At 44.0% G+C, this 19,273-nt stretch overlaps 1 protein-coding gene across 1 annotated transcript in view; it reads left to right on the forward strand.

Annotated features, from left to right (window-relative positions):
* Positions 1 to 16,622, forward strand: part of ALDH2 (aldehyde dehydrogenase 2 family member) — a 125,515-nt gene extending 108,893 nt beyond the window's left edge. Inside the window, exons 9-13 of the mRNA XM_063964395.1 lie at positions 5,660 to 5,844; positions 12,937 to 13,101; positions 13,802 to 13,959; positions 15,121 to 15,235; positions 16,225 to 16,622. Of these exons, the coding sequence (XP_063820465.1) occupies positions 5,660 to 5,844; positions 12,937 to 13,101; positions 13,802 to 13,959; positions 15,121 to 15,235; positions 16,225 to 16,257 (656 nt within the window). The 3' untranslated portion in view covers positions 16,258 to 16,622. The remainder of the gene's footprint in view (positions 1 to 5,659; positions 5,845 to 12,936; positions 13,102 to 13,801; positions 13,960 to 15,120; positions 15,236 to 16,224) is intronic.
* The last annotated feature ends 2,651 nt before the right edge of the window (positions 16,623 to 19,273 follow it).

The following is a 19,273-nucleotide window of genomic DNA, read 5'->3' on the forward strand; positions in this document are numbered from 1 at the left end:
TGGTTTTCGTCAGACAATAAGAATGCAGACTATGGTCCTTCCTCTGACAGTAAGGATGTCATTAGCCTGGTGGCTACAGACATCCCATCTGGACAGAGGGAGACTCTTTTTTTGGATATCAGATTGGGAAATTGACAACGGATGCCAGACTTCTGGCCATATATATATGGCACTTATTCAGGCAAAGGACATCCTTCAGGGGAAACAGTACAAATCCGCTCGAACAATGCAACGGCAGTAGCGTACCTCAGCCATCAGGGAGAAACTCGCAGCCAGAATGCAATGAATGAGGCAAGCCGCACGTTAAAGTGGGCAGAACTTCATCATCCAGCCATGTCCGCGGTGTTCATTCCGGGAGTCCTAAACTGGGAAGTGGATTTTCTCAGTCGACATGCCATTCATGCAAACAAATGGGTTTTACACCCTGAGCTCCTCCAAATTCTGGTAGACAAGTGGGGGTTATCGGAGATAGATCTCATGGCGTCCTGTCAGAACAACAAAGTTCCCGCATACAGGTCAAGAACAAAGGATCCCAAAGCAATCTTTGTGGATGCCTTGTCAGTGAGATGGGATTTTCGTCTGGCCTATGTTTCCACCAGTCGCCCTGTTACCCAGGGTAATGCGAAAGTTAAAACAAGGAAAGGGCTCCGTGGTACTAATAGCTCCGTCTTGGCCCAGAAGACATTGGTACACAGATCTGCAGAGGATGTCGATGGATGCTCCATTCCTACTCCCTCTGTATAGATCTACTGTCTCAGGGTCCTTGCTATCACAAGCACCTGGATCGACTGTCTTTGACGGCGTGGCTCTTAAGACTTCCATCCTGTAAGCAAGAGGATTCTCACAGCAGGTAATTCAAACAATGCTCAGAGCAAGGAAACCTTCCTCAGCTCGCATTTATCACCAAATATGGCAAGCCTATATTCAATGGTGCAGTGAACGGAAATTTGACCCTAGGTTGTCGTTCAGAGTTTCTTGGCCTTAGCATTCCTTCAGACAGGAATGGACGAAGGTCTACGGGTGGCTTCCTTGAGAGTGCAAGTGTCAGCATTGACTGTATGGTTGCAAAAGAAAATTGCTAACCTACAGGATGTGTGCACTTTTTTCCAGGGAATGCTGCACATTCAACCTCCTTTTGCTCCTCCTACAGTGCCTTGGGATTTAAGGTTAGTCCTGAAGGCCCTTTTAGGTTGCACCATTTGAACCACTAAAACAAGTGGATCTTAAATGGTTGACGGTTAAAGTTCTCTTTCTACGGGCTATTGTTTCAGCTAGGAGAGTTTTACATTTAGGGAATTTGTCGCCCTTTTTCTGATTTTTTTTTTTTTTTTTTTTTTTTTTTAAATCCGTTTAGAGCAGTTCTCAGAACCAAATCTGGGTATCTTCCTAAGGTGGTGTCTAGTTTCCACCTTAACAAAAATTGTAGTCCCGGCCTTCCTGGGGCCGGACCTTTCTTCGGGAGATCTTTCTACATCATTGGACGTAGTCCGTGCATTAAGGATCTTCGTGGATCGTACCAGTGCCATCAGAAAAACAGATACTCTTTGTTCTCTAAGGATTTCACAAGAGAGGTTGGCTTGCCGATGAGCAGACACTGGCAAGATGGCTTCGGATGACGATTTCAGAATCATATACTCAAGCTGATCTCCCTGTTCCGGCTAATGTCTCTGCTCACTCTACTCGTAAGGTAGGTTCATCATGGGCAGCACAACTTGGTGCTTCAGTGGAACAGATATGTAAGGCAGCCACATGGTCTTCTATTAACACATTCATTAGACATTATGCCTTTGATACCTTTGCCTCTCAGGATGCTGAATTCGGGCAAAGGATTCTCCTGTCCAGTCAGGAGCGTCCCCACCACTAAATTGCTTTGGGACATCCCAATGTTATCCTGTGGATAACCTGTGGACCCTGCCGGAAAAATAATCGTTATGGTAGACTTACCGTTGATAACGCTATTTCTCCTAAGTCGACAGGGATCCCACCCTGACGCACCTGATTTGAGGATCCTTTCACTAACTAGCCTCTTCCTTCTTGTACGGAAGAGTGCATGTGTTCTTCTCGCCTTATTAGGGCTCTCTATGATGCTCCTGCCTTGAGCTTTGAAACAATAACTGCTTTACCTGAGCCAGGAGGCAGGGATATATGGACAGGCCCGTTGCATGCTGGGAGGCTGAAAGTTTTGATCGTTTGGTGCCAATACACGGTCACTACCTCACATCCCAATGTTATCCTGTGGACTTAGGAGAAATAGTGTTATCAACGGTAAGTCTACCACAACAATTATTTTACTTGGAGGAAAAACAAATCACTCTATAATAATATTACCTTTTACAATCATTGTGTTAGCGTAATTGACCTTTGTGTTGGGATAGTAAATCAAATCTTACACCTTAGGCAAAGGCCAGAACTGAACTGACCTTCCCACACTCCCATCTTTCTCCCTTCCAACCTGTTCTCAACTCTGCAGCTAGACTTCTCTTCCTCTCCTGCCGCTCTACAGTGATGTTATAGAGACTTGTGTGCCAACACCTTTGCGGCTACAGTTTGAGTAATGTCTTTTCCTGTTTCAGTAGGACAATGCCACTGTGCACAAAAAGTGAGGGCCATCAAAAAATGTTGTTTTTTTTGTGTGAGAATATGGAGGTTAATTCAGACCTGATCGTAGCAGCAAATTTGTTAGCAGTTGGGCAAAACCATGTGCACTGCAGGGTGGGCAGATGTAACCTGTGCAGAGAGTGTTAGATTTGGGTGGGCTGTGTTAAAACCATACCTCCCAACATGACCATCTCCAGGAGGGACACAATGCTCTGCTCCTGGACTTTTCTCTTAATTTATGATTACAGACACCTGTTTCGAACAGGGTAATGGATAAGAAAAGTGTTTCATCACAGGTGATGGCAATCCTAAATTAAGAGGGAAGTCCAGGAGCAGAGCATTCTGTCCCTCCTGGAGAGGGTCATGTTGGGAGGTATGTAAAAGTGAAATCTAAATTGCAGTGTAAAAGTAAAGCAGGCAGTATTTACTCTGCACAGAAACAAAATAACCCACCCAAATCTAATGGTCTCTGCACATGGTTTTGCCCAACTGATAACAAATTTGCTTCTACGATCAGGTCTGAAATACCCCCATAACATGTAAAAGATATTTTCCCAGCGCAAAGAACCAGAATTTAAAGAGAGATGTATAGAAAATTCATTAAGGAGAATAAACACTTTATTTTAAATTTCTTACTCCTTTATTTTTTTTAATTTAAAAAAGGTCAGGAACCGTAAAGTATATGGTGTGACTACCTATTACCGGTAAACAAGGACACAACACACAAACGTGTAACATATAAGAATTGAGGTAAAAGTTCTTATACCCCACAATAATGTGTTGGTCTCCAGTACATAAAAATCACTGCGGATAATGGAAATAGATGGGACGCGCCGGTCCGCGGCTTACTCCCTCTATCTAAATAAAGTCAATCACAAATTAAATTTTTTCCAAGGATTATACTTAGTGGGCACACTTGGGGCTATGTTGAAATATACCGACACCGTTGTCAATGGGGTCTCCACATTCACTGTTTAGTGCATCTACACAGCCGCTGATATTATGTTTAAAAACTCGTGCACGCGTTTCGCCTGTAAGGGCTTTGTCAGGATTCTGCAATCCTGACGAAGCCCTTGCAAGCGAAACGCGTCGAGTGCAGATAACATCGATCCCGAGCAACGCTTTGTAACGCTACGAGCAGCGTGCACGGGATTTCCGCCGGCGGAATCCGGATCTCTTTCAGTGGCTTTGGGAACCTCACAGCCAGTGAGTTCTCTTTATTGGGGACGCCATTTGGATATCATCTAAGACTGTAAGGTATCCCCGCATTACAAAGGGACTGTTTTTAAACATAATATCAGCGGCTGTGCAGATGCACTAAACGGACAATGTGGAGACCCCATTGTCAACGGTGTCGGTATATTTCAACATAGTCCCAAGTGTGCCCACTAAGTATAATCCTTGGAAAAAATATCATTTGTGATTGACTTTAGATAGAGGGATTAAGCGCGTCCCATCTATTTCCATTATCCGCAGTGATTTTTATGTACTGGAGACCACCACATTACTGTGGGGTATAAGAACTTTTACCTCAATTCTTATATGTTACACGTTTGTGTGTGTTGTGTCCTTGTTTACCGGTAATAGGTAGTCACACCATATACTTTACGGTTCCTGACCTTTTTTAATTAAAAAAAATAAAGGAGTAAGAAATTTAAAATAAAGTGTTTATTCTCCTTAATGAATTTTCTATATATCTCTCCACATTCTGGTTCTTTGCGCTGGGAAAAAATCTTTTACATGTTGTTGTGTTCTCTATAGCGGAGCAAGGTAGTAGCCCCGCCTCCTTCAGCTGCATTGTCCAGGATCAACCTATTCCTTTAACTATAGCACAGTACCCAAACCCCCTTGTGTTGTTACTGAATTACTCCCATAGCCTCCTAACCTCAACTCTATTGAACACCTTTGCATTGAACTGGAATGCTAACTATGAGACAGTCCTTATTGCTTAATGTCGTGGCCAATCTCGCTAATGTTCTTGTTGCTGGCTGGCTGGTTGCCTATCTCTGCAGCCATGTATGATAACTAGTATACATCCTTTGCATAAGACTGGAGGCTGTTATAGCAACAAAAGAGGAAACCATGCAATATTAATGGTATCAACTCATTAGGTCAACCACTATTGGTCGACATAGTCATTAGGTCCACATGGTCACTAGGTCGACTTGCAAATGTTGGCACATGAAAAGGTCGACATGAGTTTTTCATTTTGTTTACATTTTTTTTTTACCTTTTCAGACTTGACAATCCACGTGGACTACTATTGTGAATAGTAACCTGTGCTGAGCACAGCGGTAGCGGAGCCGCAAGCCATGCATGTGGACACTGCGCACTAATTGGGGTTCCCGGTCACTTTATGAAGAAAACACCCAAAAAATATAAACTCATGTCGACCTTTTTCCACGTCGACCTTTTCCATGTTGACCCAATGACCATGTCAACCTATTTCAGTTGTCGACCTAGTTACTGTCAACCCTATGATCCACACCCATATTAATACCCATGGTTTTGGCACATACGGGTGTGATGTTAGGTTGCCCACATAGATGTGGCCATGTTGTGTACCTGATTGTTCAGTCAAATCTTGCATGAGATATTTTGGGCACTAGGTGAAATACAGTCAATGGCTGGTTGCAGGTGTATTTCAGATATGTTGTCCTACAATCTCAAATCACATCTCCCCCGTACTTCTAATTCTGCCGCACCTGCTGTATTACATATATAACCAATTTCATAATCCATTCTGTTTCTGGTGCCCATAGACTTAGAGCCTGACTTTATTTGGTGTTACCATTTGGCACACATTTAGGTAAAATAATGATTTCTGTGCCAATGTATTTTTATTAAAGATCAGTCTATCTGCCATTACTTAGGTAGTCTAAAGAAATAAATGTATTCCCAGCATGTATTTGCTAATGGTCACTAGGGAACTCAAAGGGCGGTATTGATGCGCTTATTAGACTGAATAAATAGGTTGGTTCTTTAGGTGAAACCAGTCTGGCTGTTGGCTACGATTTTTGTCCGCAGCTTGTTTTACTCTGTTTCTTCTTGTTATATGCAGTGGACTGGGCAGTGGAGCAGGCCCATTTTGCTCTGTTCTTTAACCAAGGACAGTGCTGCTGTGCTGGCTCCCGCACCTATGTTCAGGAAGATATCTACAACCAATTTGTGGAGAAAAGTGTTCACCGAGCCAAGAGCAGAATTGTTGGAAACCCCTTTGACTTCAAAACTGAGCAAGGACCTCAGGTGAGGTATTAGCTGTTAGGTCTTACACTGACCCTATTTCATCGTATTTATATTTTGAAGGAGTTACCCAAGACATTTGAAGAGATGGGTGAAAGATTTATACAGCGAGGCTATTCACAGGATGAAATTAAAGAGGCAATTAACAAATGTATGACCATAAAGCACGTAGACGCATTATGTAGTAAGGAGTGGATTAACAAAGAACGCATGATTGTTTCCTCTACTTTTTCATTTGCATCTGGACATATACGTGAGGTGATATTGCGACATTGGCATATACTCCAGCAGGACAGTGTAATGGGGTCTTTTTGCAAAGAAAGCTCCATATTCTGCTATAAAAGGAGCAGTAATTTAAAAGATCATTGGCAAGTCTGACATAGGTCCAGTTAGGATAAAAAACTGGTTCTCGCCTAAAAATGGCTCGCTCAGGTGCTGCGCTTGTGTGAATTGTCAATTCCTTCATGTTGGAGAGACGTTTACTGATCCTAAGAAAGGGACACTGCATTATATCGCCATCATTTGAACTGTGATAGCTGCTATATGGTATAATTTAAGTGCCCATGCAATCTCGTTTATGTGGGGAAAACTATACGTACCCTGAGAGAGAGAATTGCCATGCGTCGGTCTTCTATCAAAAAGGCTGTCTTAACTGTTGATGAAAATACCCCTCCAGTAGCTAAACATGTTGCCTCTGCAAAACATACTATAAAGGACTTTGGTTATACGCCTATTGATCATATTGTACCACTAAGGCGTGGTGGTGATCTCTATAGACTATTGTTACAGAAAGAATGCTATTGGATCAATCGGCTAAATTCAGTTGCCCCAGTAGCCTTAATGACGGTCAATATCTAAAAAAAAAAAAAGTTTGTAAACTGTTCTATATTATGAAATTTGTTTTTCTTATTGTATATAAGGTTAATTTGGAATTCCAGCAGTAACCAGTTTGATTCTTCTTGTGTGGTACTATTGTTTTTTAATGTATATAGGTTTTAACTATTTAACATGTCTGCTACTATACCGGGTACCCACCTGTGATTCACTGGTCTATTTTCCCTTTTGGAGTCTCTATAGTTTGTGGGGGGGTTTTTTGGTTTTTTTTATATAGCGCTGTTATATTTGAAATTTATAGCAGTGTTTATAACAGGCTTCAATTTTTTTTCTCTAACGTCCTAGTGGATGCTGGGGACTCCGTAAGGACCATTGGGAATAGACTGGCTCCGCAGGAGACAGGGCACTCTAAGAAAGAATTAGGACTACTGGTGTGCACTGGCTCCTCCCTCTATGTCCCTCCTCCAGACCTCAGTTAGAATCTGTGCCCGGATGGAGCTGGGTGCATTTTAGTGAGCTCTCCTGAGCTTGCTAATAAGAAAGTATTTTGTTAGGTTTTTTATTTTCAGAGAGATCTGCTGGCAACAGACTCTCTGCTACGTGGGACTGAGGGGAGAGAAGCAAACCTACTAACTGCGGATAGGTTGTGCTTCTTAGGTTACTGGACACCATTAGCTCCAGAGGGATCGAACACAGGAACTCACCCTTGGTCGTCCGTTCCCGGAGCCGCGCCGCCGTCCCCCTCGCAGAGCCAGAAGACAGAAGCCGGCGAGTGAAGCAAGAAGACCTCAAAATCGGCGGCAGAAGACTCCTGTCTTCATATGAGGTAGCGCACAGCACTGCAGCTGTGCGCCATTGCTCCCACACTAACCCACACACTCCGGTCACTGTAGGGTGCAGGGCGCAGGGGGGGGGCGCCCTGGGCAGCAATTGAGTACCTCCTGGCAAAATAGAGCATATATACAGCTGGGCACTGTATATATGCATGAGCCCCCGCCATTATTTTTCACAAAATCGTGGGACAGAAGCCCACCGCTGAGGGGGCGGGGTTTCTTCCTCAGCACTCACCAGCGCCATTTTCTCTCTACAGCTCCGCTGAGAGGAAGCTCCCCAGGCTCTCCCCTGCAGAATCACGGTAGAAAGAGGGTGAAAAGAGAGGGGGGGCACATAAATGTAGCGCAAATTCACTAATACAGCAGCTACTGGGTAAACACTAAGTTACTGTGTGATTCCTGGGTCATATAGTGCTGGGATGTGTGCTGGCATACTCTCTCTCTGTCTCTCCAAAAGGCCTTGTGGGGGTTCTGTCCTCAAATAGAGCATCCCCTGTGTGTGTGGTGTCGGTATGATTGTGTCGACATGTTTGACGAGGAAGGCTATGTGGAAGCAGAGCAGGTGCAGTTGAATGTGGTGTCTCCGCTGACGGCGCCGACACCTGATTGGATGGATATGTGGAAGGTGTTAAATGATAATGTGAACTCCTTGCATAAAAGGTTGGATAAAGCTGAAGCCTTGGGACAGTCAGGGTCTCAACCAATGCCTGATCCTACAGCGCAGAGGCCGTCAGGGTCTCAGAAGCGCCCACTATCCCAAATTGTTGATATCGACACGGATTCTGACTCCAGTGTCGAGGGCGATGATGCAAAGTTGCAGCCTAAAGTGGCTAAAGCCATCCGCTACATGATTATAGCAATGAAGGATGTATTGCACATTTCAGAGGTAAACCCTGTCCCTGACAAGAGGGTTTATATGTTTGGGGAAAAAAAGGCAAGAAGTGACTTTTCCCCCTTCACATGAGTTAAATGAGTTATGTGAAAAAGCTTGGGATTCTCCTGATAGGAAAGTGCAGATTCCCAAAAGGTTACTTATGGCGTATCCTTTCCCGCCAACGGACAGGATACGCTGGGAATCCTCCCCTAGGGTAGACAAAGCTTTGACACGCTTATCTAAGAAGGTGGCCCTGCCGTCACAGGATACGGCCTCCCTAAAGGATCCTGCGGATAGGAAGCAGGAAGGTATCCTGAAGTCTGTTTATATGACCCTGGGGCATATAAAAGACGCTGTCCTATATATGAGGGATGCCCAGAGGGACATTTGCCTACTGGGCTCTAGAATAAATGCAATGTCGATTTCTGCCAGAAGGGTCCTGTGGACTCGGCAATGGACCAGGTGATGCCGACTCAAAAAAGCACATGGAGGTTTTACCTTATAAGGGTGAGGAATTGTTTGGGGACAGTCTCTCGGACCTAGTTTCCACAGCTACGGCTGGGAAGTAAAATTTTTTGCCATAAATTCCCTCACAGCCTAAGAAAGCACCGTATTACCAAATGCAGTCCTTTCGATCACAAAAAGGCAAGAAAGTCAGAGGTGCGTCCTTTCTTGCCAGAGGCAGGGGTAGAGGAAAAAAGCTGCACAATACAGCTAGTTCCCGGGAACAGAAGTCCTCCCCGGCTTCCACTAAATCCACCGCATGACGCTGGGGCTCCACAGGTGGAGCCGGGAGCGGTGGGGGCGCGTCTCCGAAATTTCAGCCACCATTGGGTTCGCTCACAGGTGGATCCCTGGGCTATACAGATTGTGTCTCAGGGATAAAAGCTGGAATTCGAAGTGATGCCCCCTCACCGTTACCTAAAATTGGACCTGCCAGCCTCCCTCATAGAAAGGGAGGTAGTGTTAGCGGCAATTCACAAATTATATATCTCCAGCAGGTGGTGGTAAAGGTTCCCCTCCTTCAACAGGGAAGGGGTTACTATTCCACAATGTTTGTGGTACCGAAACCGGACGGTTCGGTCAGACCCATATTGAATTTAAAATCCCTGAGCATTTACCTGAAAAGGTTCAAGTTCAAGATGGAATCGCTCAGAGCGGTCATTGCAAGCCTGGAAGAGGGGGATTTTATGGTGTCTCTGGACATAAAGGATGCTTACCTGCATGTCCCCATTTATCCACCTCATCAGGACTACCTCAGATTTGTGGTACAGGACAGTCATTACCAATTCCAGACGTTGCCGTTTGGTCTGTCCACGGCACCAAGAATATTTCTCAAGGTAATGGCGGAAATGATGGTGCTCCTGCAAAAGCAAGGAGTCACAATTATCCCATACTTGGACGATCTCCTCATAAAGGCGAGGTCCAGAGAGCAGTTGCTGATCAGCGTAGCACACTCTCAGGAAGTGTTGCAACAGCACGGCTGGATTCTGAATATTCCAAAGTCGCAGCTGATTCCTACGACGCGTCTGCCCTTCCTGGGCATGATTCTGGACACGGACCAGAAGAAGGTGTTTCTACCGGCGGAGAAGGCTCAGGAGCTCGTGACTCTGGTCAGAGACCTCTTAAAACCAAAACAGGTGTCGGTGCATCAATGCACGCGAGTCCTGGGAAAGATGGTGGCGTCATACGAAGCCATTCCCTTCGGCAGGTTCCATGCGAGGACCTTTCAATGGGATCTGTTGGACAAGTGGTCCGGATCGCATCTTCAGATGCATCGGCTGATCACCCTATCCCCCAGGGCCAGGGTGTCTCTTCTGTGGTGGCTGCAGAGTGCTCACCTTCTCGAGGGCCGCAGGTTCGGCATACAGGACTGGGTCCTGGTGACCACAGATGCAAGTTTCCAAGGATGGGGGGCAGTCACTCAGGGAAGAAACATCCAAGGGCTGTGGTCAAGTCAGGAGACTTGTCTGCACATCAATATCCTGGAACTAAGGGCCATATACAACGCCCTGAGTCAAGCGGAGCCTCTGCTTCGCAACCAACCGGTGCTGATTCAGTCAGACAACATCACCGCAGTGGCTCATGTAAACCGCCAGGGCGGCACAAAAAGCAGGGTGGCGATGGCAGAAGCCACCAGAATTCTTCGTTGGGTGGAGAATCACGCGCAAGCACCGTCAGCAGTGTTCATTCCGGGAGTGGACAACTGGGAAGCAGACTTCCTCAGCAGGCACGACCTCCACCTGGGAGAGTGGGGACTTCATCAAGAAGTCTTCACTCAGATTACAAATCGATGGGAACTGCCACAGGTGGACATGATGGCATCCCGTCTCAACAAAAAGCTACAAAGGTATTGCGCCAGGTCAAAAGGAACTGGCTTCTCTTCCTGAAGTTCAGACGTTTGTAAAGGGAGTGCTGCATATTCAGCCCCCTTTTGTGCCACCAGTGGCACCTTGGGATCTTAACGTGGTGTTGAGTTTCCTGAAATCTCACTGGTTTGAGCCACTTAAGACCGTGGAGCTAAAGTATCTCATGTGGAAAGTGGTCATGCTATTGGCCTTAGCTTCGGCTAGGCGGGTGTCAGAATTGGCGGCTTTGTCATGTAAAAGCCCTTATCTGGTTTTCCATATGGATAGAGCAGAATTACGGACTCGTCCGCAATTTCTGCCGAAAGTGGTGTCATCTTTCCATTTGAACCAACCTATTGTGGTACCTGCGGCTACTCATGACTTGGAGGATTCCAAGTTAATAGATGTAGTCAGGGCTTTGAAGATTTATGTAACCAGAACGTCTGGAGTCAGGAAAACTGACTCGCTGTTTGTCCTGTATGCATCCAACAAGTTGGGTGCTCCTGCTTCAAAGCAAACTATTGCTCGCTGGATCTGTAACACGATTCAGCAGGCTCATTCTGCGGCTGGATTGCCGCATCCAAAATCGGTAAAAGCCCATTCCACAAGGAAGGTGGGCTCTTCTTGGGCGGCTGCCCGAGGGGTCTCGGCATTGCAGTTGTGCCGAGCAGCTACTTGGTCGGGGTCAAACACCTTTGCAAAGTTCTATAAGTTTGATACCCTGGCTGAGGAGGACCTCCTGTTTGCTCAATCGGTGCTGCAGAGTCATCCGCACTCTCCCGCCCGTTTAGGAGCTTTGGTATAATCCCCATGGTCCTTACGGAGTCCCCAGCATCCACTAGGACGTTAGAGAAAATAAGATTTTACTCCCCGGTAAATCTATTTCTCGTAGTCCGTAGTGGATGCTGGGTGCCCGTCCCAAGTGCGGACTTCTTCTGCAATGCTTGTATATAGTTATTGCTTAATTAAGGGTTATGTTATGTTGGCATCCGTTTGTTTGATGCTCTGTTGTTGTTCATACTGTTAACTGGGTATATATCACAAGTTATACGGTGTGGCTGGTAGGAGTCTTACCCTGGATTCCAAAATCCTTTCCTTGTAATGTCAGCTCTTCCGGGCACAGTTTCCTTAACTGAGGTCTGGAGGAGGGACATAGAGGGAGGAGCCAGTGCACACCAGTAGTCCTAATTCTTTCTTAGAGTGCCCTGTCTCCTGCGGAGCCCGTCTATTCCCCATGGTCCTTACGGAGTCCCCAGCATCCACTACGGACTACGAGAAATAGATTTACCGGTGAGTAAAATCTTATTTATTTATGTTTTGCCCTGCCCGCTATGTTTACTGGTTGTCATGGCACCATTAACGGGGTCTCCATTGGCTTTGTGTTCCTGCTTTGGCAGTACGCAGCCCGTGTGATGTTCCTGTCACGTACGGGTTGCCAAGACTACGTGACGTCACATCTGCTCCCAAACTTCCGGGAATACCGGCAGACTGTAGCGTTGTCATGGTTACCATGACAATGTGACGTCACATCCGCCCCTGTGTCTTTGTGAACACTGGTACACTGCGTACGTGCGAGGTAACAGGTGAGCTCTATTGGTGTATTAGTGGACGTGTTTAAATAGGGTGTTTGTGTGTTCAGTCTTTGTGTGGTCCTTGATGCAACACCAGCACCGAAACGGCTGTTGACCCAGACGAACGGGCAGCATATGATGAGGCTGTGCCTTTTCTCTATGATATGATGAGTATATGTCATTGCACTTGCTACCATTTTGCCTCCTTATGCTGTAAGAACTTTTTTGCACTTTATGGTCATATAAACCTTTTCTCTATTTTTGCATTATTTGGATGTGCTGGCTTATTCTTTTTCTATATTACAATATTATGTGCCTTGCACTCCTTTTACTGGACTTGTGAAGTGTGCTGCTTGGATTTTTTTCTGTATATATTTTTAAAATTCTATTAGAACATGGGGATTAATTGGTAACTTGCACATGGATATCTGAATGTGACATGTTTGACTCCAAAATTAATATTACACTATAGAGCCAGTAGACGTCAACTCCCATTGACTTTAGTAGTCTCACTTGGGTACCAGCACCCAAAATTTTACTTTTGCTTTCCCTCATTTCCAGATGTTACAGTAATGATTTGTTTGTATGATGATTCTGTTCTAATATCTAATGAAACAAGAACTCAACTGTTTCAGGTGGACGAGGAGCAGTATAAAAAGATCCTGGGCTACATCAAATCTGGGAAACAAGAGGGCGCCAAGTTGTTGTGTGGTGGAAATCCTGCTGCTGACCGTGGTTACTTTATTCAGCCCACAGTGTTTGGAGATGTGACTGACAACATGACCATTGCTAGAGAGGAGGTATGTGCTACTGTGGTGAAACCTCCTTCCGTATTGGAAACGGCGTGCTGCTGTGCGTAAGACACCCTGTATTACATGGGGAACTACATTTCTTCATTTCACCTATTAAAAACATTTATGACATGGTTTTTAGTGCACTTTTAATATGTACAGACTGCCATGTAGCACTGTTCGGTATTAAGGGACGAATTCAATTATTCACAGCTATCGTTGTGCGTTTATACACTTATTGTGCTCGGCAGATTCTGCTCGTTTCTCCGTACGCTGTTAACACAATCTGCCTTTTGTAGTAAATGCGTGTTCTGGCAGCTTCCATGGCTACTTGAATCTGCCTGTAAGGGATTTTATCTGGAAAAACATTTATGTAGGCAAATCTTCCAACTCTGTTAATGCCATTCGTAGGAATTTCAAAACCGTAGTGATAGTTACCAGACCTCTGCATACAGTCCTCATCCCACTGAAGAGAGTTTTTTTTGAGAACTAGATTACTTTAGATACAGACCACAAGAGTGTATAAAACTAAGCAAACACGTTAGAATGCACAATGGACACTTTTGGGTCTACAGTGTATAATTTAGGAGGAAACGTCACAGATGTGGCTTTTCCCCCTTTTTTTTTTTTCTTCCTCTTACCATTTTCATATAAGTCTGCATTAACTGTCCTCAAACTCCCCCCTCTCATCCTCCTTACTTCCCCATAGATCTTTGGACCAGTGATGCAGATTTTAAAATTCAAGACAATTGAGGATGTTATTGAGAGAGCCAACAGCTCAATGTATGGTCTGGCAGCTGCTGTTTTTACAAAGGATATTGATAAAGCAAACTACGTGTCCCAAGCACTGCGGGCTGGAACAGTTTGGTAAGTTGTCCACACAGAGAACCCTTTTCAATACAACTTTGTTACTGAAGTTCTGCTGGGAAAATGTTTTTCTGTTACCTGGTGAAACATCTGCTGTACAGCATTGAGGGTGCTTGCTGTGATGAGTGTGAAACACCTGTTGCTGCTCTGGTTTGTAAAGCAGGATTGGGGGGATAAGAGGTGTGCTGTGGGTGTTACTAGCCTCAGAACCCACCCCACAACATGGTTGTTTATACCATACACATGCATATTGCTATAATTCCCAAATTACACCATTAAAATAGGATGTTTGTTAAGTGGTCATGCATTTACAAAAAGAGGTGGTGATGTCACTATATAAGTAACTGGAGGTGCAATAACTGTTTAATTCATTTAGCATTGTGGGGTTTAAATAAAAAATCTGTGTTCTGTTTCAGATAGTCTAAGGCCGTGTACACACGGTGAGATTCGGACTTATCCGATTCTCACTGTGCGACGGGGGGCCGGGTCGGCACTTAGCCAGTATCGCAAGCACATAAGGAGTGTGCTTGCGATCCTGGTTCTGTGCGATTTTGCCTAAGTGTCAATCCTGACTATCTCTTCTATAGAGATAGTCAGGATTGACTTGCCTGCACAGCCTATTTTTTCGGCCGATGCCGACCGCATCGGATCGGGATCGCAAGGTGACTGTCACCTTGCGATCTGCACTATCTTTTCTTCCGATTCTGACTATATAGTCAGAATCGGAAGAAAAGATCTTACCCGTGTGTACACACCTTATCATGGAGGTTGTTAGCTTGGAGGTTGATACTTCCGGACAGTCCAGTTGTATTTACTGCCGCTTGTCCATCAGAACATGCTTTAGATGCAATAGAATCTCTTCTGTAACAAATAGCGATCTTGCAAATATTTCCCACTTATTTGGGTTTTAGATTTCACAGAGAATGGTTTATTACAACTGGTGGCGCCTTTTGTTACTGTGCATTATAAAGGTGGCTCTTTGAAAGTTCCTATAGAACATTGTACAATAAGATCACATTGAAATGTTTCTAATTTGAACTTTGATCTTCTCCAGTCTAATACAAGGTTATTTTGAAATTTAACTGTTGCTGATGTGAAAATTGGCTTCATAACCATTTTACCCCAGACCCATTAAACTGAAGTCTGTCTGGTACTTTTCAGGATCAACTGTTATGATGTCTTTGGAGCTCAAGCACCATTTGGGGGCTACAAAGCCTCCGGCACAGGGAGAGAACTGGGAGAATATGGATTAGAGGCGTACACAGAAGTGAAAAATGTGAGTCCCGTAAATGTCTAATAATCAGAATAAGGATCTTGCTGCATTAACAGGAAGTTACCAGGTTCTTATTGTGCTGGTTTGGCTTTTGTGTGTTTCTTGTGTTGAGTCCTCCATTTATTCATTTTAAAGGGAATCCAGATCGGCATATGAAATATAGAGAAGAAAAAATGTCAGCATTGTGCCCTAGTGTGATGTTCCAAAGATACAAAGCTAAGGCTGCACAGTGCGACTGATATAAAGGGCCTGACTTGCCTGAAATTAGAATGCAGCCGCATCTCACATCTTTTTAGGAAGCTGTGCATGCTCCACGTCATACATACGCAGATTAGATCAGCTACGGGCGATAGTTGTATGCATCTCAGTCACTTCTTAATGACTGCTGAATGGGCATTGCTGTGAGACAAATAGACTGGATGTACACATGTAAGAGGTGTGTGCGTGTCAAGGGCATGCAGTCAGATCTATTCTGAGCTGAATGCAGAGCGCACGCCAAGCATGGGGTAGGTGGAAGTGCCATTACTGGGGATGATGGCTGCACTCGCAGACGGATGTCTGACGCATCTGACTCAGATTACAGACAGATGTTCCTATAGGACTTCCGATGGCTGGGAGTGGACGGAATTACGAACGAATTAGGCCTATAGCAGTGGTTCCCAAACTCGGGGGTAGATTTATGATCCTCCATCATGGGGGAGAAGTGTTATCGGTGCATGCTATGTGCATTGATACAGATTCTCCCCATGTATGATTGCAGCGATGTGTGCAATATTACAGGGGCTCTATGCTCCTCTGTCATTGGCGCGGCTATGCCAGGCAATGTATGAATGGTCAGTGGCACTGACCGTTCCAACAACTGCAGCTATGGATTTTGACAGCTGCTCTGGGCTGCACAGGAGATCTCACCATAGTAGCTTAGGAACCTCTGGCATATAGTGTTCTACCTGGGGATGTACCTGTAATATCTAACATGTATGTTGTTTTTGCAGGTGACCATTAAAATTCCACAGAAGAATTCGTAAAAGACTCCAGGACTCTGAAGGTTCTCATTGATTTTCAAGTTTTAGAACTTAGGAATGTGACGTTGACGAAGACTTCTTTCAGCTCTGTCTTTTATTAAAAGTTAAACACTTTTTTCTGCAATTGCTGGCTTTACTAGAATAATCTATTCCTGTCATGCTTGCACTTAAGTTAAGTTAAATAAAGCCTTGTGTTAGATTGCCATCCATTTTTAGTAGTTTGCTTGGGTGTCCTTTACAAACTCATGGCAATATACTGAAATACAAAGCTAGTAGGCTGTCATAATCTTTTATACAAGTTGGCACATTTCTTGTAATTCACTACAGTCTTTGTACCTTCCTGTTACAATAAAGTTAGTTTCATAACACTGGTTGGGAATTATTTTTCTGTGAAAACAGTCTACAGTATTTTCTTGATTTAAAGATAAAACAATATCTAAGTTGGCGTTTTAAGAAATGGCAGTATAATTTAGGTAGATGCTGCTACAGCTTCTGTAATTGATTGCCTGCTTGGGAGACTTGTATTTAAGGTGTGGAAGGAAGTGTGGTCTGAGGACCTTTTTAAAATGAGTAAAATGTAGTAGAAAACTCCTGCATTTGAGGGTTTGTAATTTTATTTCTAGCTCGAAACAATGAAGAGTAACACTTTAACAAATGTTACATGAGCAATGCTGTACATTACAGACTTAGCTGAGAAAATGGGTCTCATATGGGTACTGTGACAGGAATCACATAGACTGGAGAAAAATCCAAGATAAGTTCATTTTCAACCACAGGCTGTTACACAAGTTGGTGCAGGATTTACAGGTCCGTTACAGCAAAGCAGAGTTTAGTCTTCAAAATGCAAAAACACAAGTTCTTCAGTGTACCCTAAAGTCCAGGACCCCTAACAGTTGCCACCCCCTGGCCTATCACCTGGGCAGCTTGTCCACCATCAGGAGCATTTTTCCTTCTGTCTCCCTTTTACCGGAAACTGACAGGTACCTGCAATTAGCTGCTTCTCAACGCTGCCAAACAAAATGCCTGGCCTGGATTTCCTTCAGCCACAGTTTACAACCATGTGGGATTTGTGCTGTCTGTCACAGTACGCTTTCCGTTCTTGTTGTTTATATGAGTCCCATATCTGGAGTTGGAAGTGAAAGTTGCAATGCCACCTAAGTTGAAGAACTACATTTTTGTTCCAAAGGTGCCCTTCTTCCTATCCATAGTGCTTTCTTCCAGGTCTTTGGCAGATCTGGTGTTGGCAGGAGGACCAATCACTAGCCACGGTCTTGAAAATATTTCAGTTATATATGATATGTGGGGTTGTGGCAAAGATGCCATGAAGTATTTAAAAGTTATGGTCTCATTAGCAATTAATACTATGTTTTAAATCCTTCTAACTTCAACTCCATTTTCTTATGGCATAGCAGCTCTGATGTGTAGTGTGTGTGCTTTTAGTAATCTTGCAGGCCTTTGTGTTTTAAAATCTTAGAACAAATGTTTAATCTACAGTAATTATAACAGGGATGTCTTTTATGAGGGACCTATTTCTGTGATGCCGCTGTCTGAGCAGGGCACATCATGTACCAAGCTGGCCACTTAGTAATAAGAAGCTGGCTGCTTTGTAAATAGAACCCTAAGCAACTACCCATTTACACTATTATTCCTTTTACGTTTTCCAGGATAAAATGTTTCTACCTAGTTCTGTACCATAGTGTTGGGTTTCAAGCAGGGTGGTGATATAGAAGAGATTGTTCCCGTTACAGTTTTATTTAGTATAACTAGCATTTATCCGCCTAAAATCAGCAAAGAGGACCTCTGTGCCACATGAAAAGATTTATTAAGATTTAGTACTTAAACTAGAATTTGTAACTAGAGCTGGATTCTATTAGGCGTGCTACTTACTGCAGGCTTGTAGCAGTGCGCGAGGCTATTCAGGTGCATCCTGCAGACTGCTTTTAATGCTGATTTCTGTTCGAGCATCAGGAGGCTGGCACAGAAAACAGCGGTAATTAGAGCTTTCTGCTCTTATTACAGCCGCTGTGAATGTGTTACCTAAAACGCTGAGTGCTTTTCCCGGGAAATCTGTGGGTTATCTTGTGTTAGCTGTGGATTTGCCGAGTGGGGAAAAGGGCTTGTGATTGAATACCTCAAGGTGTAAAAGTCTGAGTCTACAAGACATGTTCTTTGCGCGTTAAGTATTAAATCTAAATGAATCCAGACTTTTAGTGAAAACCGAGATCTAAAAAAATGACCAAACCTAAAGTAAACATGGAATTGAAAGCTCAAATTTTGTGTCTGATAAAGTTGCACATGCAATAACAGAAAGTGCCAGTAGATGGAAGTGTGGTACTATGGAAACCAATAAACCAGTCTCTTTTGAAACATAATCTGACTTTTTTTATTTATTTATTTTTTAGTGAAAAGGCACTGACAAAAAATGCCTCAATTGGCAAAAATGGCCTGCGTTTTATCGACGGAAAACACGTGGATTTGCCAAAACACGTGTTTTCCACCTCTGCCGCATTTTTCGTCTAGGTGAAAACCAGGCCCTGCTATTGCATAGGGTGAATCCCCATTCACTCTAAAACTAACAAAAAGCTCCAGGTTTTGTTTGTTTTTGGGGATTTTTCGCCTAGGCGTAAAAAACTGAGGTAATTGCATACCCCTCTTAGCCTACTGACATGTTAGCGAGTCCACTGACTGTCCTTATTACAAGTGTAGATATTTCACTACCACACACCATACAGCTGCCTGTTTGAACTAATCTGATTTCCTTCACTAGCTCATCTTATGGCCACCAATTAATTAAAAGTAAAAAGCATTCCTATTACAGCCCCAAAAAGTAGCAACATTTCCGGACTGCCTGGCAGCTCTCTATTTTTGAAAAGTGTAATTTTCTACTCAGACTTCTATGCAACTTTTTTCAGTAGAAGTTGTTGTTTCTTCTAATGGACTTGGCCAGTTTCCCTGTCCAAAAAAGTTATAGAAAAATAAACCACAAAGCTATTTCTTCCAGGAAATGTTCATCTACAGA

The sequence above is a fragment of the Pseudophryne corroboree genome, chromosome 1 (assembly GCF_028390025.1).
Source record: "Pseudophryne corroboree isolate aPseCor3 chromosome 1, aPseCor3.hap2, whole genome shotgun sequence".
NCBI lineage: Eukaryota > Metazoa > Chordata > Amphibia > Anura > Myobatrachidae > Pseudophryne > Pseudophryne corroboree.